Source organism: Manacus vitellinus, unplaced genomic scaffold (genome assembly GCF_001715985.3).
Source record: "Manacus vitellinus isolate BGI_N305 unplaced genomic scaffold, ASM171598v3 scaffold_29_pilon, whole genome shotgun sequence".
In the NCBI taxonomy this organism is placed as follows: Eukaryota; Metazoa; Chordata; class Aves; order Passeriformes; family Pipridae; genus Manacus; species Manacus vitellinus.
Window position 1 is genome coordinate 9,696,757 of NW_021940207.1, and position 24,738 is coordinate 9,721,494.

At 37.7% G+C, this 24,738-nt stretch overlaps 1 protein-coding gene across 1 annotated transcript; it reads right to left on the reverse strand.

Annotated features, from left to right (window-relative positions):
* Window positions 1–2,441: 2,441 nt before the first annotated feature.
* Window positions 2,442–21,928, reverse strand: DAW1 (dynein assembly factor with WD repeats 1). Its single transcript, XM_018074819.1, has 13 exons — window positions 21,631–21,928; window positions 20,247–20,319; window positions 18,880–19,024; window positions 15,610–15,668; window positions 14,823–14,945; window positions 13,130–13,229; window positions 10,586–10,693; window positions 9,793–9,899; window positions 7,348–7,450; window positions 6,874–6,988; window positions 5,739–5,815; window positions 3,622–3,784; window positions 2,442–2,973 (listed from the first exon to the last, which is right to left on the reverse strand). Exons 1-13 carry the CDS (start codon window positions 21,926–21,928, stop codon window positions 2,939–2,941), a joined length of 1,506 nt encoding a protein of 501 aa, XP_017930308.1. The 3' UTR covers window positions 2,442–2,938.
* Between the last annotated feature and the right edge of the window lie 2,810 nt (window positions 21,929–24,738).

Here is a 24,738-nt window from a genome sequence, read left to right on the forward strand (position 1 = left end):
TTTAAAACATGAGTGGGAATGACGATTATTATCCTCACCTATTCAGAAAGAGAATCTCAAGAGATACATCACGAGCCCAGGTACACATCATATGCTCACACAAAATCCTCATCCTTGTAAAGTGTATGTTCTGTCCTAGGACAGTTAACTGATACAAACTTCTTTCCCAGAAAAAAAAAATTGTATATCCAGAGAGGTATATACTGAAAGGATTTCAAAGGTCTAAAGGACAGAAACAATACAGAAAATACAATTTCCAGTGACAAGCCTTACTAAAGCACCCTTCAGAGGCCTCCTGAGGTAATCCTTTTCAATAAGGTCACAGTGAACCAAGTTTGTCAGCATTTCAGGATAATGTTGAAAGCCACATCTCAGTCCAACCACACAGCGATTCAAGTAGCAGCTTAAAGAATACAAGGTATATAGAAGCTAAATGTTCTTGTAAGACTAAAAAAGTACCAGGTAACAGACTTAGAGTATACACATCCACTATTTTGGTTGCAGGAACTAAAGTGGAATTGGAGAAAGGGATCGAGCTGCTGCCAGATACACATAATGGTTTCAGGAAGATGCATTTATGCAATGCACTCCTAATGTTATTAAATATACATAGGGGTAAACCAAGGTGCAGAGAACCTAACATCAAAGCACTCATATGATGGTACCTAGAGTACTAGAGAAGCTCTTACAAGGCACCAAGCCAGCACTCCTTTCAGCAGCGTTGTGAATCACACCAGATGTGAAAATATGTCACAATTGAGCAGGAAACCCGGGTATTTTAACCTGAAAAGCAGTTCTACACACACAGGAATCTAGGGAGAATCACAAACAGAGCGCAGATGGCCTCCCAGTTCAATGCTTAGTGTATGAATCCTCAACTCCAATTTCTCATAAAAATAGGACAAGAGTTCAAAACCAAGAGCTACTACTAATATTTGATTCACTAGCATAAGAGAAAAGTCATAAAGGAAAATGCAACAGAAAGTAAACCAACCTGAAAGATTAAGAAAAAAACCCCATGCTTCCCAGACACAGCCCAAAGAATTTTTTTACTTTGCAATAGTTTCATAGCACATCAAATTTCAGTTTTTAACTATGTAGCAGTATTCGTACACATTAAACTAATTTTCCTCCATTTTTGTCAGCTAGAAATCCCCCATATCACAAGTACAAACTGACCTAGGGACACTGGACAATTTCAAAGCAACACAGAATGGCACTGCCCTTTCAATTCCAAATTACTGAGATACACTTTTGATACCATAACGTTTTGTAAGACAACAGGAAACACCACAAGCATTACAGTAACATCTATATCAGCCACTTTTCCTACTGGGAAAGGTTTAATTTTAAATTATCTGCAGCATACTGCTTGGTTCTCCCACAACACGATAGTACTTGAAATAACCAGGATATCTGCCAAGTGATGACAGGCACTTCTGTGTCTTCATTTACACACAAAGATGTTGGCAAGCACTCAGACAGTCACAATACATCAGCTCTAAAAACTTCCTATTAAATTTAACAACATTTTGAAGTCAAGTCTATAACCACCCAGAGACATAGAATATAAACAACATACCTCCAAGTCCGTTCTCTGCTGTGTGCTTCCTTTCTTCCTTTTGTCCTGCAGCCAAAACACACCATTTGCACGATCCTACCCTCTTTGCCTCCTCTTCCAAGTCTGCTGGAAGAGACCACTCAGTTCTGCTCCTTCACCACTACACTACAAAGAGCATGTGCAGTTCCAGGTGCTCTTTTATAAAGTGGTAAGAGCTCTGCACAGGTGAAGCCTATAATGGGAAGAGCTCTGCACAGGTGAAGCCTATAGTGGGAAGAGCTCTGCACAGGTGAAACCTATAGTGGGAAGAGCTCTGCACAGGTGAAGCCTATAGTGGGAAGAGCTCTGCACAGGTGAAACCTATTGCCAATTGCTGGAATGAGGTAAGCCTGGATAAGAGCTCGTTGTAAATAACTTGGTGGTAAATAACTTGCAGGAATTTCTCATCCACTTCTCAGTTTATATCATAATCCTTGGCTTCAAATCTTTGGTACAGAGAGTTTCTTGAGGCTGAACTTAATATCTGGGCCACAATTCAAAGCTGGAGTCACCACTGATAATAGTTTTCTTTTATCTCAGGTCAAAATGCGAGAACAAGGGCTGAGCAGAAAGGAATGGAAGGAATGGAAAGGTGTGGGCAAGTATGAGCAGGGAGTTTAACTACAGCATGCATGCAATAAGCTGAGAGCAATGCAGTTCCCAAATGGTTGCTGCTTTTCTCCAGAAATTTTAATGGGACATTGTATTGCAAGTAGCAAACTGGTATTTTAACTCAGTATTTTATTACACACACAAAAAAAATAATACAAAAGTACTCCAAGCAAGTGTACACCAACACTCCTTTCACACCTGTGAGTATTATAATGCTGTATTTCTTTTCTATTAAAAAGGTTACAAGTTAAAAATGACACCTAAAGAAACAGAGCCATCCTACTGCATTCATTCACACTAATCATGATTTCTCTCAGGTGACTGAGATAACAGACCAGACTCCTCTGGTGCTCAGTGAAAAGGCAAAACATGCACAAACTGAAATACAAGAAACTATTCCACTGTTGTCTAGAGAAACTGTGGAGTCTCCATCCTTGGAGATTTCAACACCTTGTCAGTCCTGGGCAGCCTGCTTGGTTGACAGGGTGCTGAGTAGGGCAGGGGTGTTGTACTAGAAGATCTCCAGCAGTCCCTTCCAACTTCTGTGATTCCACGATTCCGTATCTAACAGACTTCTAAGTCAAACCTATCAAATCTTGGTAACTGTTCTACATCAGCAGAAGGTGAACAAAGAGAGTAAAAGAAGACAGATCTCCAAGGCTGAGTTTATTGTCTCTGGAACTACAGAGCAGTCAGGTACTGAACTGTATCATTCCTTCTCTTCAGTCAGTGCCATATGCAACAGGAGTTATCCTTGCTCCCTAGTAATAGACACACATTATGAAGAAATCATGTATCTGTATTACACAGTCTATCCATTTTTGTTATCACCTACATCAACAATGTACCCAGAATGCTGAGGAACCACATAAATATTTTCCTGTCCATGACTGGCAACAGGCAGCAAGGTCTAGAGCAATATTTTTAGCTGAGGTCATCCTGCATCCCACATTCTGGTTGTTCAGTCAAATGACTGAAGCAACCTGACTGTTCATGTCTTTTCCTGCTCCCATAACTTTTTCCTGAAATGAAGAACACCTGACCAGAGTTCAGTGCCAAATACACAAAAGGTGTGCTCCCATTTATAAACCTTTGCCTTTTGTTTATCCACACCTCCTTCACAGCAATGCACTGTGAGAAAATGGCATAGTCCCTGCTCTGGTGCTAGTATAGGCCATAGGAGAGATGGGAGGGTATGCCCATGCCTTTACACAAATTTGTTAATGGCCATTTTCACTTAAACCTCAGTTCTAAAGTGAGTTTCTAGATTTTCTTGACTATATTCTAAGTCGTTGCTGGTATCTGCGTTTGGCACACAGCCCTACTAAAGTTTTCAAACTATTTTTTTCCCATAACGAGATTTCAAATGTCTCTCAAAAAGAAACTAAATAATGGAATATATTAGTTACCTGTAATAATTGTATCCCCTTCGTAGTTGAAAGCACAGGAGAATACCTCATCAGTATGACCCTCTAATATCTGAAGGCAGTGTCCAGTAGCAGCATCCCAGAGTCGAGCTGTTTTGTCAGAACTGGCTGTCAGTATAAAGTTGCCTTTAGGGTTGAAACATACCTTTAAAATACAGAAATGAGTTTTGTTACTTAGCAAGTCAATATGCCTAGAGAAAGAAGTGTATCTAGTGATTAAAAGATGAAAATAGAAATGAAAAACTCTTGCATTCAGCTTTTCAGCTAAAATTAAGGATAGTATTTCACTAGAGTGACATTGGCAAACTTCTCTGGCTGAAAACTGTGGATTTACAAAAGTCTATAAACAATGACCTTACCATAGGATCAAAACTTCAGAATACCAAGCCCCAAAATGACAACTGATCCACAACTTTAGCGACTTTATTCAAATGTTATCATTATTCCAATGTAAAATTTATACATATTTTATAGAGTTCTACATAAATAACATGCATCTCTGTAGTATCAGAATTTGCACTGAAAGCAATTCATTTTATAGTATGTCTTCATATTTGTTAAACATTCATTGCCAAAGCCACATGCATTTCCAGACAATCAGGTATATTTTTCTAGCACTAACCAGACAATACCAGCTTATTATATATTGCAAAATTGCTTAATCACTGAGGGCAAAAATATCTGTTCCCTAAAAACCCAATTTCCAAGTAATAACCTTCCCAAGTGGTCACAGCTACCCAGAATATCTGCAGAAATACACAGACTTTTCAACATGCTCCCAGATGAGCAGATTCTCACTTCCAGCAAAGCAATCCTGTCAGCATGAAGGACTATGATGGAAGCTGTCTTTAACCCACTCACACGTCCCAACTGTACCCAGTGGATCTGAGTGTGAAATACTGCAGTGACTATAGTAAATGAGGAAATACCAGCCTTTCTGAACTGAATATTCTCTCAGCAGAGTGATTATAATAGACAAAACAATAAAATGAAAGAAGGTGGGTTCCGTTCACTAAGAACCATCCTAGTTTCAAAATAGTAATGTTTCAATTTCAAAATACATCCAAAGAAAGCAGCACAGACTTAGCTTTCAAGCTTTGAAGCTAGTGAGAACTATCAATTTGAAAGAATAACAAAAAGTTTCAAGTAATAAATAACAAAGTTTGAAAAATATGTACAATGCTGGAAGCAACTAAATGTATTTGGAACAGAACTTTGGTGTTCAAAATTGAGCCTGATAAGACTTCCAGCAAAGCACATGAGCACACTCCTCATGACCAAGTGATTTTTGAAAAAGGCTTTATACTTCCAAGTCCCTTAAGCACTTTTGAAAATAAGACTCTCCATGTATTTATCCACGGAAATATTTTTTGCCATTCCATAAATCGAGTGTGCAGAGAAATGAAAAAGAGTAAGCAGGAACATATCTGGTAGATGTAAGGAAGAAGGGTGATGGTAAGAGCCTCAAAGACAATAGCCTTAAGATGTTAACAAGAGAGTAAAAACATGGTGCTTATTCTGTCAGAGAATCTGGGACTCCAAGGGTGTAATAACACAGGTACAATTTAGGACAGGTCAGACAGAAGCTCTATTAACTCTGATCATATTGAGAGAACACTTGGACAGTATCTCCCTCGCTGCTCCCCCATTCCCTGCCAAGTAATTGTGGTGACCCAACCTGTAAACTGTTTCAGCAAAAGGAAAAAGCTAAGGAAAACAAGTCATTTCAATGTTAAAAAAGCCAGATATCTGTCCCTGGGAGGGATGGACTTCTTAAGTAGCTGCCAGAATTGTAAGAAATAAAATAGTAAATAACATGACAGTGTAGAGAGGTGGCTCTTGGAGCCTATAGGAGTAGCAACCCCAGGGCTATCTTAGCTCAGAAGTGGGGAATTGGTAAACAGTCACTGACTGATAGCTTTTAGCCAAAAGGAATGTTCTATTAGTAAAGATAACTCCTTAGCCAGACCTCTCAATTTTAAATAATAATTACTATATTCTCACCTGCTTTAACAGTATTTCTGTGTCATGGAGTAACTGGTGGATTGGATAGTCACACATACTGAAATTAAAAAAGGAGCAAACCACAGACAACTTACCTTGGAAATTTCACTTCCATGACCTTCTAGCTTTGCAATGCACTTTTGTGTTTGTGCATCATAGACTCTTGCTGATCCTGTTGCAGTAGATGGGGAGCCATATGTGACTGTTATGCTTAAGCATGCATTTCAATAAGAACATTTCAATGAGGTCAGAAGGAACTCATCCTCAAGCTTCATTTCAAAAGAAACAGAAGGCAATCTTCATAGAGCTTCCTCCAAGGGTAAAGTCTATTAAAAAGGATCTGTACTCTGTTTGGAAAAGCCTGACTTTCTTTCCTGACCAGAAATGGATTCTCCTGGAAAACTTCTAAAATGCAAATACAAATGTCCAGACTACTGAAGTCTATAATTTCAGAAAGCATGTACACTGTATCTAGAAAGCTTTCATTATATTTCAGATACTCATTTTATTAAATAAGCTATTCGTTATACTTAATAAGCTATTGATTAAATTTCAGGAAACTTTTTACTCTGTCTTTTGTCTGAATATAGCACCTACAGCAAAACACATCCAAAATAATGCCCCCCATTCAGTCTGGTATCCTGTTTCTGGAAGTGCAAATCAAAGCCCTTATATATGTAAAAATAATATGGTATTGTCATTATGCACTGTAATATAAATAACTGAGAGGTAAATACAAAAAACTATTTACTGCAATTCCTAAAAAAATAATGAGCATGTAAAACTTCTGCATACCAATAACAAACCAAAATTGCTTCTTTCACTACCTCTGCATTGAGTATTCTCTTCCTGTGCATTTGGAAAGCCTGGTAGTAAATCCACCAGTAAAATTCCAACTATTTTCATTTAAGCCTAAATTTGAGTCATAAAAATCAACCCCCTCAAAAGCTATTTACCTACATATTTAAAACATATTTCCAGCCACAAGTGAAATATTTCCTTTCAAGTTTGAAGTTAAAGGGGAAACACACACTGAGTTGATCAAAGTATGAAAATAAGAACATCTTCACTGGAGAAAACTACTTAAGTTTAATGCCAAACTTTCTATAACACAACAAACATTGCTTGACCTATAGTTCTGAATCAAATACTCCTCTTCCATCAAGCTACACTCAGAGCAAAACCAATGCCACAGGTGAATTCTTGCAGCAGCCCAGTCACTGCACTCACCATCGGCAGAGGCAGTGGCAATGCGCTGGCCGGTGTAATCAAAGCACACATCCACGATCTCATCCCTGTGACCTGCCAGAGTTGCCAGATGTGTCCCAGTCACAGCATTCCAGAGCTGCACAGATAAATAGGGGTAATTTTTTTGCTTACTTTGACTAATTTACTTGATAGATACCTAATTGTTGGATAAAGCAGTACATAGAGGCCCTTTCTGATATCTGACACGTATTAACACAAAACCAGGATATAAATCAATAAAGAGTCACTGGTTAGTTTAATAAAGTCCTATATATTTTTTTATTTCAGTGTATTGATTAAACAAGACTTAACTGGACTTCACTGAAATGAATAAGCATACATTTAGTTATAAATTTTTAATTACATGTACTAGTTTAAAATAATGCTCTTTTATTTAAAATATATATATATTTTTATGTCATGTAGCTGCATTCAGTATATACTCAACATTCTTACCATGCATGTTTTGTCCATTGATCCAGTGACAATGAGAGAACAGTCCCAGTTGAACTGGGCACTGCTAATCTCTCCTCGGTGACCTATTAAAGTATGTAACCTGCTACAGAAAAAAAAGGTAATTTACATTTATAGTGTGCATTTTGATATATACATAGAAATTATCAGTAAGTTTATAAAATGCTATAGTTAAGGTGAACGTCTTCACCATTTTATCCATTAAAGCAATTAAATGGAGTGGTACAGTTCATTTAGGATTCTTCCACTACATCAATTCCATTTTCTATCTTTGATAAAAAAGAGGCAGTAAGGAATAAAATGGAAAAGTCCTCCCTTCTCTTTTAAAACTATTTTAGTGAATGTATTTCCAATGAAATGCAATGACTTTCCGGTATCAGAGACAAATTCCTTGTATTCTTCAACATATACAGCAAGGTTTTCCACGTTACTATCCCATTATCCTACCTCAATGAACTGTAAACAGTACATCTTTAAAAAACTCTGTGTAATCTAAACCTTTTATAAAATCCACTGAAGATCAAATAGAACTTAATCAGGTGCTTAATGTGAGCATGTTCCCAAATAACAGGCAAATGAAGGCCAAACTGAAATATGATTTCTAATCCTCATTAATCCTAAACTTCTTGCTGCACAAGACTGGCTACATTAAATTCTTCAGCTTTATCAGAACAGAGAGGTTACAATTAGCTGCTATTGCTTCCTAAGAATTAATGGCCTATAAGGCAAGGAAGCCTAAAAAAGATTGAGATATATATGTATTAAAGGATTAGTAAATTGGGTTATTATCACAGTGCTAATATCACTGTATCATTAATAGAAACACGCTTTAAATAATGGATAAACTGATGACAAGGAAAACAACTAAATTAGTTTAAGTGACTGAAATGTTTTTATTCATTGCATAAGATATATAAGGGTAGCTAAATTAATATATATGCTAAAAAAATAGCAAAGCAAATCTCCTGAGCAACTGAATTTTCTATCTGTTTATGGTAATAAAAACTTGATTAAACTCAGATTATTTTATAGATTTTAGTTTCTAACACTGTGAGGCCCACACTTGTATTCATGTAGAACTTCTTACAGTAAAACCGAAAACCAACAAGCAGATAACAACAGAGGGAAACTTCTTACTTTTATAAACAAATTACTTGCTCTGCTATTTAACTACTGTTATTGTAATACCTAATGCCCAAAATACCTAATAAAGAAGAAAGTTTTAAATTAAAATTTAAAATGTTTAATTTCCAATTTTAAAGAAGTCAGGATGGGCTTCAATCTTCAACATAAAGATCCAATCAATAAACAGAATAAAAAGCAAGGTGTGGAACATCTCACAGAAACCACTATCTATGAGATACACAATTAGAAAGAACACAAAAAGACACTTGTAAAGTGCCATAAAAAAATTCCATTTATTTATAAAAAAAAATCAGCTTCAGCCATGATAATACTACTTTAATTTTCAGTTTCCAGTGAAATTTAGTATATAGATGCTCTTGTATTTGACCATAACTACAAATAAGAAACTGCTTATGTCTCAGCACCCTGACCCCTGGTCAAGCTGTTGATTTGCCAAATGAAGCTTTGCAGACACCTTCAACTGAACTATAGCCAACTGAATCTGCCAGGGAGAAATTACTGATTAAATATAGACCTGTATTAAAAAAGCAGGTTCCCCCTTCCTCCTTGTTTTTGTCTTTTTAACTTTAATATTTTATGAAGAAAATATTGAATCTCATTCAGATTTCTTGTCCCTACGTCAAGTTCCCTCAGGACAAATTGGGATACCCACCCAGAATAAAACTGAGGAACACATGTGCTTATTGGAGTCAGCCAGCAAAATTAGAAGAAACTCCAAGTTCAAGCTCAGCTTTGGAAAGCAGTGTTTCTGATATATTTCATATGGTGAAAAACATGCACACACAACCTCACATAGAAGATTTCTGCAACTCTACCTGAACCTCTATACAGCAAAGCATGATTTGCTCATAATCTTTCTGACTGCAACTTCTATAGTTTTTTAAGACAATGTAACCAGATGAATTTTCTATGACATAAAATATACTTTCTTTCTACTTAAACAGTCTGTTCCATCTAGAAATTCTCGACACCTTCCAAACCATGAATTTCCATGTGGATAAAATATTTTCCCGTTTGGAGAACTCACGAGGAACGAGCGCAGGATCTGTCCATTCCTTCTGCCTCCTTAATGCTCGTAAGATGGAAATTTAAAACAAAAAACACATACTAAAGCATTTCATGAGCAGCATTCCTTTTCAGAAGCACAAAGGAGTAAAAAATGACAAGATGAAGGAACATATACTCTAAATGAAATATGTGGTCTGTAATTTGTAGCTCAACACTGTTTCCTTTGTCCAGAAAGCATGCAAAGTAAAACTATATTTATTAGTGCTTTAGTACCTGCCAGTGCCAACATCCCATACTGCTACTGTATGGTCAAAGGAGCCAGTGATAATCTTATCTCCAATGGTGTTGAAAGAGAGTGCAATAATTTCTGCTGAGTGCCCCTGAGAGGATTTTTAAAAAGGAGTATAAGAATACAAATTATGACTTTACCATTAATATAGTTTAATATGTAGGATTTTTTCAGTAGCATAATCCTTCTATAACCCATCAATGTTTTATTTACTGTCTGGGCCAGTATATCACAATTTTGACAGAAATACCTACCCAACTTGGAATAGCCAATATCCCAACAACTGCAAAAAAGCAGGCACACCCCTTTAGCAGGAAGCTTACTCACTATATTATTTAGGATTTACACAAGAGAAATGCATTGAAACAGCAGAGGCCAATCTAAACCTGTGGAATCCCAGCAAGCCATGCAGAGCAAAGAGAGATGAAGATCTAGAGGTAACTGGATGCCTGTCCTCTGCTGATTTTCACAGGAAGATCCATACAGAGGAGATCACAATTTACAGGACAGTAACATGTTTTAATGAGGGCATTCTAATCTATAGCAGGAACGTCACTGAAATTAGAAAATCTGTCTTTTGATAAATAGGGCTTTTTATAAAATACCACAGCTTTCTCATTCCATTCAAGTTTTCTTACTCTGTTTTGTAACTGCAGTCACTGTGGGACCACGTGGTAAAAGAAATTAAGCAAGTTTTGAAACTGCTGTAATGTTATTCACCTCAGCTGGAAAACTAAGAAAGCAAGGAACACCTTTAAAAACATATGGCAAACATACTCTTAAAGTGGCTACTTCTTCTCCTTTCTCTATGTCCCATAATTTGGCAGTGGTATCCAAACTTCCAGTTGCCACCAATGTGCTTTGAAGATTAAAAGATAAACATACCTGTAGCAAAAAACATTGGATAGAAAAAGTGGGAGTCTATTTATATATATTTTGCCAAAAACAAGGGGTCAAGATTAATAGTTTTAAAAAAGTCTGACAATATTTTATGGCATACAGAAAAATTACAGAGTTCTTCCAGCAGCTCACTAGAGGGGCAACAAGTCCCTACCACATAACTCTCGATGACTGCCCAAATCAAGTGGACTACTTGGCTGCTTTGCAACAGCAATACACTAAAGACTTACTGGAAGTTTTCCTGTATTGTTTTCTGAGCCTGTTTCATTTTTGTCACAAGGAAAAACTATTTAATTCACAAAGTTTTAATGAAAAACAGGACTGAAGGAGTTTGCTAATTTATTAACAGCACATAATTAACTGGTAGAGAACTATGTCTTCAGTATCACTATCTATAATGAAATAGATAAGCTTATGCAATCTTAATAAACAGTTGCAAATTTTTAAACCTCCTCCTCTAACTCCAAAGAGGTTTTAATCACACACACACACTTTTGCACGCACACTCATCCTCTCTCACAGGATGTGTGGGTTGCAAGCACATCCTTTCCTAGGAGTATGTGTTCCCCAAATACCCCCACACCTGCCCCAAGGGACACAAGTGCTCCAGCTTTAGCTGAATTCATGCCACTTCCCACTATCTCCTGATCCACGTTCCAGGAAAGAGGCATCCAAATTCATATATGTACATATTACATGGTGGTAACAGGGCCTTCTCGTTGAACCTCATACTGACAATCCACTAGCTGGATGCAGACTCCTAATGGTGTCTCCAAAAAACAAGCTATTCTCCCTGTGGTCTATGCAGAGATTGGGATGCTCAGGGTGCACCAGAGTAGGTTTTGACAACTGAGAACAATTGGTTCCAGACCAATGTCTCCCCCACCCCGTTATAATTTGTCTTGATTCTTTTATCTTCTTCTACTTCTTTCTTTTTATTTCAAAATTCAACTTCTTTATTTCAAAATTTTCTTTGAAATTCTCCACTTACAATTCAATTCTACTGACAGTCCTCCCTAACACTATCATTTGGTAGGCTTCCTCTTTAACTTGGTTAGTTTGGGGCAAAGACCCTCCAAACAGTTTTGTGTACCCACAAACACACTCTGTACACTCACACTCTTATCTTCTCAGGTGTTATTATCTATGTCATTTGCCAAGGGCGTCCCCACAACATCATATTTATTTTTGAAAAAGCAAGAACAAAAGCTCAACAACTTGCTTAATTCATTTTTCACATTAAAAAATCATGTAGTCATCCTCCCATTCTCTGTAATTATTCAATATGATTGTTCTGCAAATAAAGAATAGGAGGTGCCATGAGAAAAGGAAAACAGTAGCTCAGTTTTTGAATACTGAATAACTATAGACATGCCCTTGCCAGCAATGTATCAGCTGCAATAATAGCCTTTCAGAAACAGGCCTCATTCAGAGAAACACATCATTTTTTGCTGACTATTATCTTCTACTAATTACTTGCTGCCACAACTCATAACACTCTGGGTCTAATCTAACCTCTACAGAAGTCAGAAAAAATTGAGAGGCCTTTAAACATTTACCTAACTGATCTGGGGAAGCAAAATCACTGCAGCCTTTCTCAATAAGCAAACATGTTCTCCATTGTAAGGGATAACTGTTTCACACTATCCAGAGAATCAAAAGCACACTGAAACAAACCTACCTTCCACCATGGTAAAACACCATTTTCTTGCACTAGTTAAGGCCTCACAATCTACATTAAATTCTTTTTTTTTTTCCCCAGAAACAATGTCCAGCAATATTTTATTGAATAGTGATTATATAGCTATTGCTGTTGCTGATAGGGGTCCTAGTGCATTGGAAAGGAAACCAAGAATTATTGAGCTTAAACTGTTTTAATTTCATAGATCTTTGATATTTCAGCATCCCACATATTCCCAATTAACACAGTTTAAATTTCAGAAATTCATTCTTTATGACTCCAGTTGGTTCAGTACATGAAGTTCAGATCTCCGTGTGAAAGACAAGAAGACAAGCAATGATGTTCTTATGTATTTAGTTCTGCAAATGTGAGAGGCAATGCAAGATAGCTAGAAAAAAATGGGATGCATAATCAAGCAATAAATATGTACAATAAACTGAAAAATCCAAATGCTATGGTATTTTTCAATGTTTTAACATCTAGCAATCGGGGGAAATTGGAACAAAGTAAAAATAAAAATATTTATATTTTTATATGTATATGATGGTTCACTCTCTCTCTTAAGAGCTGTCAGATTATCTTCTCTTGCAGTGCAGAAGTGTTAGCAATATCTGAATCTGTGAATAGGGGGAGCAGAATAGCTGTGCTTTTCAATGGGAGCTCATGGGGAGTTGGGAACCCACAGTCACCAATGATGGTGTGAGGAAACAAAGGAATAAGAAATATCCAGCACTACTCACAATTTCTGCACTGTGTCCTCTGAAAGTATGATAACATTTTCCTGTTTCCGTGCTCCACAGTTTGCAGGTTTTATCAAAAGATCCAGTGGCAATCTTGTCACTAAATGGAAAAAAATCCTATCGTTTCTAGTCAGAAAAACCCTCTGACTCCAAAGACAGCAGAACTCACAGAAACATACCCAGCCATGGAAGCTTGCACGCACTGCCACACTACAAGATCCTGGAGCAGGATGTCACAGACACAAGTTACATTAAGGGAAAAAATGAGCAGACACAATTAGTTTCTGAGAGAGTCACTGCGCTTATCTGTGAGCACAGAAGTGTTCATAACTGCTGACTACACTACTTCAGGGATGATGTTATCTGCTGCACTTCCAGGTGCATTAAAAAGTTACGCCATTTCATCAGATAACATCTGTTTATCAACCATTATAGACTCCTTTTATAAGCAGTTTACCCAAATTTCAGAGGTCGAACTCCACTCTCACTGAAGTCAGTGGAAGTGGTGTGACCAACTGCAGTTAGAGCAAGACTGAACTGAGGTATCCAGAAAATGTAGCAAGGGACACTGAATCAACACTTAAAGATTAGCAGGAAAAAACATTCTTTTTTTAATGAAATTTTAATGTAAAAGTAGTTCACGGTTCTGATCAGATTCTCTTGTGTGTATCTTGTTTCTCCACTTTTACAGTCTAATTATTCATCTTTGCACAGATTTTTGTCATTACTTTCTACAAAGTATACAAAAGATTTTCATTAACTGTTTTTTTTTAAAGTGAAGAATAACATCAGAATATAAAACATTGACAAAGCAGGTTCTAGGTTTTCCTTTTCATATCAAAGAAGGAGATGAAGCCTCAAATAGTGTAAGAACAAGTCTTTAACATTTATTTCCTGATGTTAACTATGGATTGCTTAACTTATAAATAGGACATCTGACAGCAAAAGAAGTAACATGATTCAATAGAAAAATAGGAATTAATTTATCTTTGCAGAGAAACAAAATGGTTTTCTCACACATGATAGCTTTCTCAGAAAGCACATGACAATGAAACTTAAGTAGCTAACATGTAATTCCCTTCACCTAACAGGTGGCAATCCCAGCCTAGGGCAAAGTTATTGGAGAAAACAAAGGTGTACAGATTCATATTTGACGTTCACACAGCGGCCCCCTGTGGATTTTATAAAAATTACTCAACAGCTCTGAACTTCTAAATCATGTCCTAACTAATAATGAATGTGTAATAGCAAATGGAGAAATCCAGTTCTGCTGTGACAGAACTTTTCTTTCTCCTTAACTGAAGCAACACAGGTTGTCATAAGTACTTATATCTCACATCACATACAATTATGTGTTCTGATTAACATTCAGAACACAATCTGATCCTGTAGGTATTACTGAAATAAATCTGTGCTTCAATATATTAAACTGACTTATATATATATATTTCAAGACTGAATACATAATTAAATTTGTGGTTAGAATTTCTAAATTTTATTTCAAAAAATTATAGCAGAAAACATGTTTGAATATACAAATAAAATAGTATCCTCCCGCAGTGTTTAGCTATAGTTGAACTCTACAAATTCAGAAGTTGAACTCTTTCAGTTTGAAATAATCTATTTTATATTAGAGTATTTGCAAAATAACATGATTAGCAATTATGAGGTATCTCAGAGGCTATATATTTACCCATAGGGATTATTGAAAGCTATTGCATAGACAACATTTTTGTGTCCCTCCAGTGTATGCAGCTCTTCTCCTGATGCTGTATCCCATAGTTTGCAGGTTCTGTCATAGCTTCCAGTGATAAAGCTAAAGCAAAGAGAAATTAAATTCTGAATATAGTAAATAGCTAACTGGTCCTGATGCACAGTCAAATGAGTTATTTTCACAGATTTCAATTAGCACTGTCTCAGACCCTAAATCTCCCTTTCAAAAATACAGATTAATGACCATAGAGGTTCTTCTTTTCTTTAAAACATATTATTCCTAAAAACACCTTTCTTCTAATCTTGAATGTATTTCACCTAGAAAGCAAGCTGCTGCTTTCAAGGCATGAAGGAAAAAATGATAAGACACATGTCCACATGGAAATCAATTAACATGAAAGTTACACTTCCACTATAGTGAAAGTCCCAATTGAGTTTATGTTGAAGACTCACTTAGCTTCTAGCAATATGCAGTTTATTGTCATAAAGGTGTTTCTGTCTGTAACATGGTAATTATCAACAAACTATCACCTTGGAAGAAAAAAATTGCACAAATTGAATCTCTCCTGCTACTTTTTTGCATCTCCCATTATTTCTCCCACAGAGGCCCAAAATATAATCCCCAGTTGTGCCTGAAGGTGCTTATAAGCAGCACAGCTGAACTCTTTGTGCAGCAAGATAAGAGCACTGAAGTTCCCTTCCCATTTAATTTACAAATACCAAACTTCAATTAGTGATTATGTATTTTGACTTTGAAAACAACTTACCGGGAACCAGATTTGTTGAATGCTACATTAGTCAATGGCAATAGATGTGTTCTAAGCACCTGAAATAGAAGTGGGGCAGGGAGAGGAAAAACATTCGATGCAAATAAAACAAAAACATTGCTCAAAATATTCGACAGGTTAATTTTTTCTCCTCCTCCTGTCATACTACCAGTTACAGCTGTTATACATTAATCCCTAACTAAAAAATTCCCCATGTATTATCAGGTTATCAGTGAAGATATTATACGCTATTTATTTTAAATTATTTCAAATTTATATTTTATTTAAATTAACTGCCTTTTCCCCCATGCTTGATTTTAATTCATCTTCTCTGAGACCAGCAAAGTAACCCTAGATCAGAGCTGAAAGGGCAAAACAAATGAGTGAGGAGACCATGCCTGCTGGGGTCACTGATGAAAGAAATCCCAACTAATATTAAGTCTTATAAAGTGAATCAAGAAATCCAACTGAATTGAGTATTTGAGTCTTTCAGGATATGAGCAACTTCTAGCTAGCATGTGATTTTACTATAAAAACCAGAAAGAACAGATATAAGCTGCATCTATGTCCTATGAGATTATGACAAGGCATGAAAAACCATAACAAAGGTACTTGGCAAGACAAAATTCAAGAGAGCATTTCAAGATTAATGTCTACCTGTGCTGTGTAGGTTATGGAGGTCACTGTTGTCTAAAATTGCTTACAAAGTCCTTTAAATAGAGTGTATATATGTTTCATGATCCTATAGCCATAATAATACAGATTGAGGTTTATTAAACACAGGTGAAAATAGTTTCAGACACTGCCAATAGACCAAAAAAAAAATACAGTCTGGCTGGTGTTTGAATAAAGTGGCTACTGCACAACACAGTTTGCATTTGAACAATTCCCTGCCCCTCTACTCAAGACTAAAGCAAAATAAAACCATAAACTGGGAAATCACAGCAATTGCTGACAGGAAAGTAAAGGGATGTTACAAATACCTCAGTGGCTCACTAGGTTTTTTCTGTAGTGTGAGAATGAAGAAGAATTGATTTATGAGCAATGCCATTTAATCACTGACATGTTACCAGAGCTTCAACTTATTGTCCTTATCTCAAGTTTTCCAAGCTGCTTGTCTCCAAAAGGAAAATGAAAGAGGCTCATTGATCTTCTACTCAGAAGAGAAAGGACTCATCAAAATGGAAATAAAAATGGTCAAGTGAAGGACTGAGAGAGAAACAGAAAATACATTTTATGTCACAGAAACAATTTCTGTTCTCTAGAGAAAGTAACATAAGTTGTACTTTCAGCTACAGTAGTGGGAATGAGCAGTCAAGATGTGGAAATGTCAAAAATATTTTGATTTTTAAAAACAGCCACAATATACAAATATCTGCAGATGAGGATGGATAATTAGGGAAATTTAGGGAAATTTGATCCATGACATTTTTAGGACTCCATGCAGGCAGCTCTGAACAAAGATACTCAAACATTATGAAAAAAAGGGAGGAAAACAAGATAGGTTTATATTTAATTTCAGATCATGGGACTAATTCTGTTCTTCAGTGCTGCAATTGCTTCATCCACATAACTCTGAGTCAGGGAGAATTGCTTGTGCAAATGGTGCAGTAATGACAATATTAAAAAAATATACCTCAGTTCTGCAAAATCTGCTACAGCAGGACCTAAAATAAAAATGTGTAAATCACTACAGCATCCCATGCCATGTAATAGTTTAAAACCTGAGAATTGTTACAAAAGCTGGTTTCTCTGTGGGGTACCTAACACACCACCATCACCACAATTACTGGAAATAACAAAAAGATGAGTTTAGACACTTGTTTTAGATTATACTCCAGTGCAACAGGGACAAAACATTCATTTCCAAACAATGCAAAGACATGGAACACTTTTTAGGGAGAAAAGAAAAAGAAAACTCACTCCCACCCACCTCAGAAGCACCTGATACTCATGTTTCACTTACAAGCCTTAAATGAAACTGAAACATCACAGAAGTTCTTTTCACACACTTCCAACTGCTCCAGTGAAGGAAATAGGCCAGCACTGATTGGATTTGCCTGCCTCTATTATTTCCAAATACAGAAGCTCAAATACAGCATTATACCCAACAATGAACAAATACATTATTTACACTCAAATTTGAACAAGCTTTTGTGAATTTATCAGTCTCTATGATGAACAAACAATTTTAAAAGCTTTTGAAAAGCAAGGTATTATCTCAGTTGAGAGCATCCCTTAAAAGAGAACAGAAACTTTTAAGTTAAGATGCCCTATTACATAGCTCTGTTTTCAAGGTTAAATACACATATCTTTGCAGAATTCTTTGCAGGTTAAATACACACATCTTTGCAGATGTGTACCGGTGGTCAAAAGAACCGAAGTTATACCTAGGAACATGTAAGGGTTTTTTAGTTGGACAAAACTTCTCCCTTTTCTCTCTCAGTTTAAAGTAACAATACACAACATAGCACTGACCAGTAATTTTTAACAGCTACACACTGCCATCTGCTGACACAATAAAAATACAACGTTTAATTATTTCAGATTGGAACATGCAATTTAGGTTAGATATTAGGAAGAAATTGTGTACTGTGAGGGGACAGACTGGATCCTGGATTTGAAGCTCTGAAAGGTCTCTCTAATCAATCATTCAGTAAGCTTTCTTAAAAAGCTTACTTGTTTGAAATAATTTTTGAAGTGCTGTCTGTAAGCTGAAGATCAAACTATCAATATTAAAACAAAATAGTAATGACAGAAAGTAATGAAAACAAGGATTACTAATGACAACTGCATAAAACCCCCAAAACTTTCACAAAATAATAGCACAAACCCCACAATTTTCACAAAATGAAGAACAAGTAGAGAAGGGTACAAAAATATTTTGCTCCTTTCCCAACAGCTAATTTACTTGGGGTCTATTTACAGGTTTTGTTTAAACAAATTAGGGGTGTTGCTGGTCCATAAATTTTTACCTGATAAATAAAAGATTTATTTCTCTCCATTCAAAACACACCCTCATGTATAACCCTGTGTAAACAGTCTGGGAACAGTTATACCTCTCAGCCTTCTGGGGGAATTCCCAGCACATAAAACCAGGCCAGACTCTGTTGCTCTGAACAGGGCAGAGAGGATTGAAAACAGTCAAGAAATCAGTCATAAAGTCCAAATTTTGCTCTCCAGCATAATATGCAGCAGGAAAAACATACTCACAGCACCACAACTTAAACCCCCCAAAATGATCCAAGTTGTTTTAAACATGCCTCTGACCTTAAAAAGAGAGAATTTGTGATTCTCTTTTTCCACCAGCTTCTGCTGCAATCTTCGTACTAAAAGTATGACGTGTTCCACGCAGGCAGCTGTGATGAGAGGTTCTCCTTTTTGAATTTCTTCTACTAAGGCTGTGACATCTGTGCTAATTATAAGAAAAGAATTAAAACAAATCCCTCCCAAAAAACTAAGCACAAACCCACCAGATTCTATCCTCTGGCAATAATTACGAATATAAACCCAAGAATATTATTTACTTGCAGAGAAACTGAAGTAAGCAATTAAATGTTATGTGTTTATCTCATTCTGTAATGCCTTAAAGAAACATGGACAAATCTTTCTTGGTTTTTATGCTTCCTTCCCTCTCTTACTAAAGTTGTACAGAAAAATTTAATTTCTAAAAATTGTAGCTTGGCAGGAAATTAACTTTTCCAAAGGATTTCCATAGAGGGTCCGACATGGGAAACGTGTGTCCCAATTTGTCACTTTTAGAATAAATTCCAAATTAATTGCCTATGAAATAGTAACAAAATAAACTATATATAGAAAGTGTTAAAATTATCTCTGCCTGCGGTTTCACAAATCTGTGCCTGTTTCTATAACTCTTAGTTATGATAACTATCATGATGTGGTCCACAGCCTATTGATGCCCATGGAGCCCCAGGACACAGCTAGCCTGTGGAATTGGATCATCTCTTCATATTATCAGATAAACTGCTGATTCCTGACCACCAGCAGAATGAGAAACTAAGAGCTGACAATACCCAGCAGTCAAAGCACCAACATGCTCTTAAAACTAGTCCTAGCAAGAAAGCCAAGCATTTCTGGTTGTATGTAAAATATTGCAGTCTAAAGGGGATTTTCTGTATCAGTCCTCTAAATGGAGGCCTCTAACATCTCCATAAATTAGTATCCTCTCAGTGTTTATACTCCTGTTCACCAGACAACTTATTTCTTTCACAAAGTGACTCCTTAGGTTTTATCCACAGTACTACTCTGGACAGTTCCAGGTAGACAAAAATTAGTAATTTTTAAATTTGGATTTTTCATCTTGCATATGCAGCCTACATTGTCTACTGGCTTTGGCTTACATGCAAGGACTCTTCCATGTCACTGTTGGTATTAAGACAATCATATTACTTCATGCCTTTCTGCCTAATAAACTCCAGAGATTTTGGCACTTTATTTAATGGTGGCAATTTTTGTTATCTTTCTAAAGCTCTTCCTACCAGAGCTGGCTGAGTAGAGCATGTAGGTTCCGTGTAATAGCTGACCTCAATTATGTTTAAAACAGTCCAGTAGAGTGGTATATGAACATGCTATAAAACAGTAGAGAGTACTGTTATCTGAAATAATATCATACTTACTCAGGTTTAAGATCAAGAAGATCTATAGGTCTGGTCTTTGACTCACCACCTTCTACATATTCCAGAATAATTCCTTTTAAAAAAAGCGATAAACAGGTCATAATTAGACTTTTGGAATTTCATAATGTGCTGTAGACAGCAACACTTTTACTGCTCCACTGACTTCAGGAGACATATTCGCAGTTTTGGAACTGGAGGGAGTTTGGCTGTTCTTGCTGAGAGTAAGCAGAGTGATGAACAACTCTGATGTGCTTATATGATAAAAGATACTAAACAATATTATTTATGAGCCATTTTCTATTCTGGAAATGAACCTTTTCTCCAACAACTTTTTGCATCATTTCATCAGGTGTATTTTTAAGGAAGCTGTCCTGAAGATACCTGCTGTAGTTTGGTGTTCCAAGAAGCCTGGAAAACATGTTTTACAAAACCTGTTATATTTATTCCAGCATTTGCAAAGGCCTGTGTGCAGTAATGTATGAAAAATCACAATGCACTTTCCATTTCTAGGGTCACTCTGGCACCTCTGCAACTTTCACTGAGCTGAAGTATTCCTGTTTTGAAACAGATGATTATGGGGCTCTACTGCTCCTTGGTTTTCTGCGGGAAAGGACAATTTAGAAGAGTTTCTGTGTTACTCTGCATTTTAGGAAGTTTGTAAGAAAAGTATTTCATTTGAAAGAAAGATCTCTTATTCCAGTACACTTCCTGAGCTGGCCATATCCATCATGTTTCCCTTCTGAAATTTCATTGAGTCCCCTGCCCAAGTTGAGGATAAATGATGAAGACAGTGGCAGTACCGCTTTTCAAAGCGTGATTCTGCTTAGGAAATTCATAAACTAAAAAAAATAAGAATCACAGAATCGACTAGGTTGGAAAAGACCTCTGAAATCGTTGAGTCCAACCCACGGCCCAACACCACCATGAACAAACTATGGAGCTGTGAAAGAACACCAGTGCCATGGTCAACCAGACCATGTCCAGTCTTTCCTTAAACACATCCAGGGACAGTGACTCCACGAGCTCCCTGAGTAGCCCATTCTAATGTCTAATCATCCTTTCTCTGAGGAAATTCCTCCTAATGTCCAAGCTAAACCTCCTCTGGCACGGCTTAAGACTGTGTCATCCTCTCACTAGTTGCCTGGGAGAAGGGACTGACCCCCACCTGCCTACAACCTCCTTTCAGGGAGCTGTAGAGAGTGGCAACTCTTTTTTGCTAAACACTCCTTTTAATAATAACACATATACATTTTTTTGTGCCAGCTACTGTCATCACCGTTGACTGTTTAAGCACCTCACTGTGATGCTAATAAGAGCGCCACGATTTTGCAGTAAATCATTAACTCCAGCCGCGATGGGCCGCTTCCAAGCGGCAGCCCCTCACCGCGCCAGAACACCCGCACCTCAACGCCCTCCCCGCCCAGCCCCGGCAGGGGGAGGAAACCGCGCACGACCTCGCGCCGCCCCAGGGCCTCCACGGCCACGACAACCAACGGGCTCTCCCAGGCGCGGCCCGAGCCCCGGCGAGGCGGCACCAGCCGCGGCCGGCCCGGCAAGCTCCCGCACCCGGCCGGGAAGTAGCGGGCAGCAGGAGACCCGGCGCCGCAGCCGCCATCCGTCCGCCGGCCCCGGCGCTCCGCGCGTCCGCCCGCCTGACCAGTGGACAACGGCACGCCGCGCATGCACGGGCCCCGGCCTGGCCACCGGCTCGTCTGTGCTGCCCAGTTTATGCCGGAGCAAGGAAAGAAGCAGAGTGCACTAAAAATACATACATATATATATATATATATATGTATTTTTAGTATATATATATATATATGAAGTGCGGAGGGCTAAAGAGCCAGGAATGACGGTGTAGCAATTAAGCGAAAACTATTGGAAAAGCAAATAGTCAAGACATAGCTAAGGAAAGCAGACAAAGACTACTACTAGTAACAAATAAAAATAAAAAAAAATCAGCTTAATTTCTTAGAAGGCAGACTCAAGGCTGAAGCACAAGTGTGAGAATATGGTTTAGAATTGTTAAGGCTGGAAAAGGCCTTACGAGCACCGAGTCCAGCCATGAGCTCACACCACCGTGTTCACCACTGAGCCGTGCCCCCAAGAGCCACATCCACGCACCTTTTGAACGCTTCCAGGGATGGTGATTCCATCAATTCCCTGGGCTATCTGTTTCAATGCCTCACCGCACTTTCTGTGAAGAAATTTTTCTTAATATCCAATGTAAACTTCCCCTGGCACAACTTGAGGCCATTTCCTTGTCCTGTCACTTGTTACTTGGGAGAAGAGACCGACCCCTACCTGGCTACAACCTCCTTTCAGGTAACTGTGGAGAGCAGTGTGGTCTCCCCTGAGCCTCCTTTTCTCTCCAGACTAAACCCCTCCAGCTCCCTCAGCTGCTCCTCATCACACTTGTGCTACAGATGCTTCCCCAGCTCCATCGCCCTTCTCTGGACAAGCATTTCATCAAAGACAGAAGAAAAAATGTAATTTAAAAGAGATAGCCAACATAGAATCATTAAAAGATAATGGTAGAGCTAAAAATTTGAGTCAAGCTATATGCTGAAATGATGGTAGAGCATCAATAGGGGGAAGCAGTAAATACGTTTTCATTTAACCAGTCTCGCAGCCTGCATTGTTGACAATGGATCAATAGAAGAGAGTCCCACTCAGTGTTTAAAAATACGTGACTTTTCCAAAAACACCCTTATGGCTCCCTACAGCTTCCCTTTGAAGACAGTCCTTTGGTTTTTGAAAGCCAGGAAGTAAAATACAATGGCCAATTCCAGACTGACTTCAGGACAGAACAGGGGGACAAAGTGGTCTTCGAGCTTTTCATTCCTATTTGTTTGTTTAAATCTTTTATCTTGTTTGTATGTGGAAAGTCTTGAGGCAGATAAGAAATATTTTTATTGAAAATAATCCAAACAACTTTCCAACTGAATTAACTTACTTGGACCAAACTTATTCAAAAATAACTCTTTAAACAACCCCAAGTCTTGAAGGTCTCCAGTTTCTTAACAGTTTTTTGTATTTGTTTACCATGATATGTATCCACAGAGATTATAACTTCAGAATATAAGTGTTTTTCTGTCATTTTAACTTAAATGATGTGAAAACAAACATGGCATGGACACTGCTTCCTACGTTAACTTAGTTTGTTCATCGTAAACACAGATTCATGCAGCCTTTCTTGTACTTTCAGCATTACTTGACACCTACCAGAAGTGCTACATTTAATTTTTTTTGGTCAAATTTAAAGGTTTAATACATTTCTGGTACATAAATGAAGAGTGTCTGCAGTTCCACTATAACTCACATATTAAACATCTCTTCAATTCTGTACTCCAAGGTTGAGTTTGCATCATTGAATCAATTGTGCTATTCTTGAGCAATCATTTTTTCAAGGGTTTCAGTATCTTATACCAACAAGCTTTTTTTTTTTTTGGTTATTCATGAGACACAAAAGGAAACGCAGCTCCAGTCAAAACAGGGGAGAGGGTAGTGGAAAGACTCCAAAGCTCCATGATGTCAGTACCTGATGATTCAGCACCTTCTCCCCTCACTTTCTTGAAGTAAATCTCCATCTGAACACGGACACCTCACAGCTTGTCATCAGCTGGGATCAAGATGCAATAATGGCACTCGAATAAGTCAAATCAGGCCTCAGCTTTCACCTCCTTTCCTTGCTTCCGTAAGCAGGAGATTACGGAGCAGTGGAGTCACGACAGAAGCCAATCACTCTAAGCTCTGTGCCTGCTGTGCAGGGTGACCCAAAGAGGCACTGACATAATGGCCTTGTTTGCTCCATTCCTGTGCAGTAACTAGAACAAATTGCTGACCACCTGGGTGGGGGACGAGGGGCTAACAATGTGCTGAGACAAAGCTTTTCCCAGAGGGCTACCCAGGGCAGGCCTGGATGCAAAATACATTTATAGTGACTAATGGTATGTCTTTATGACAAATCAGAACCAGAGCTGTAGCACAGGTTAGATTACCTGAGGGGGCTTCAGGCAGAAAAGGTAAAACTGTGGTGAAGGAGTGAAGAGCAGGACTTACTATTCGAAGCCTAGTCAAGGAGGACATCTGATGATACAGCAGATTGAGCAGATGTCCATACCATTAACCTTGATTGTTAAGCAGAAATACAGCTCTTTTTCAAGTTCATGGAAATGAGCGACTAGTGTATGCTTTTAGATAGAAAATTTAGATGCAAAACTGTTGCCCTAATATTGTTTTACTATCTCAGGACTGCACACAAGTATCTGAGTCGTGAAAGGCCAGCTTTAAAGAATGCACACTGTAGGGAGTTAAAAGATATCTAAACTGGAAAGAAAAATTAGGTGCTGAGACATACATCCAGGATGAAATAATCAGCTTTTATGTACAGAGATGAAAAGCATTGGTCATATCAGCCTGGAAAGATAACTTATATATCAGTTGCTCCCTGTGCATTTTTGCTTACGTCAGCTGCTTCCAGGAGTGGCAGAAA

Excerpts from the sequence above, each read along its gene's own strand:
- DAW1 (XM_018074819.1), bottom strand. The coding sequence starts at position 21,928 with ATGCGCGGCGTGCCGTTGTCCACTGGTCAGGCGGGCGGACGCGCGGAG. Across the intron at positions 13,230-14,822 it reads GCTTTCAATAATCCCTATGG|TGACAAGATTGCCACTGGAT; the intron begins GTAAATATATAG and ends TTTTCCATTTAG. Across the intron at positions 3,785-5,738 it reads ATGGAAGTGAAATTTCCAAG|GTATGTTTCAACCCTAAAGG; the intron begins GTAAGTTGTCTG and ends TGTATTTTAAAG.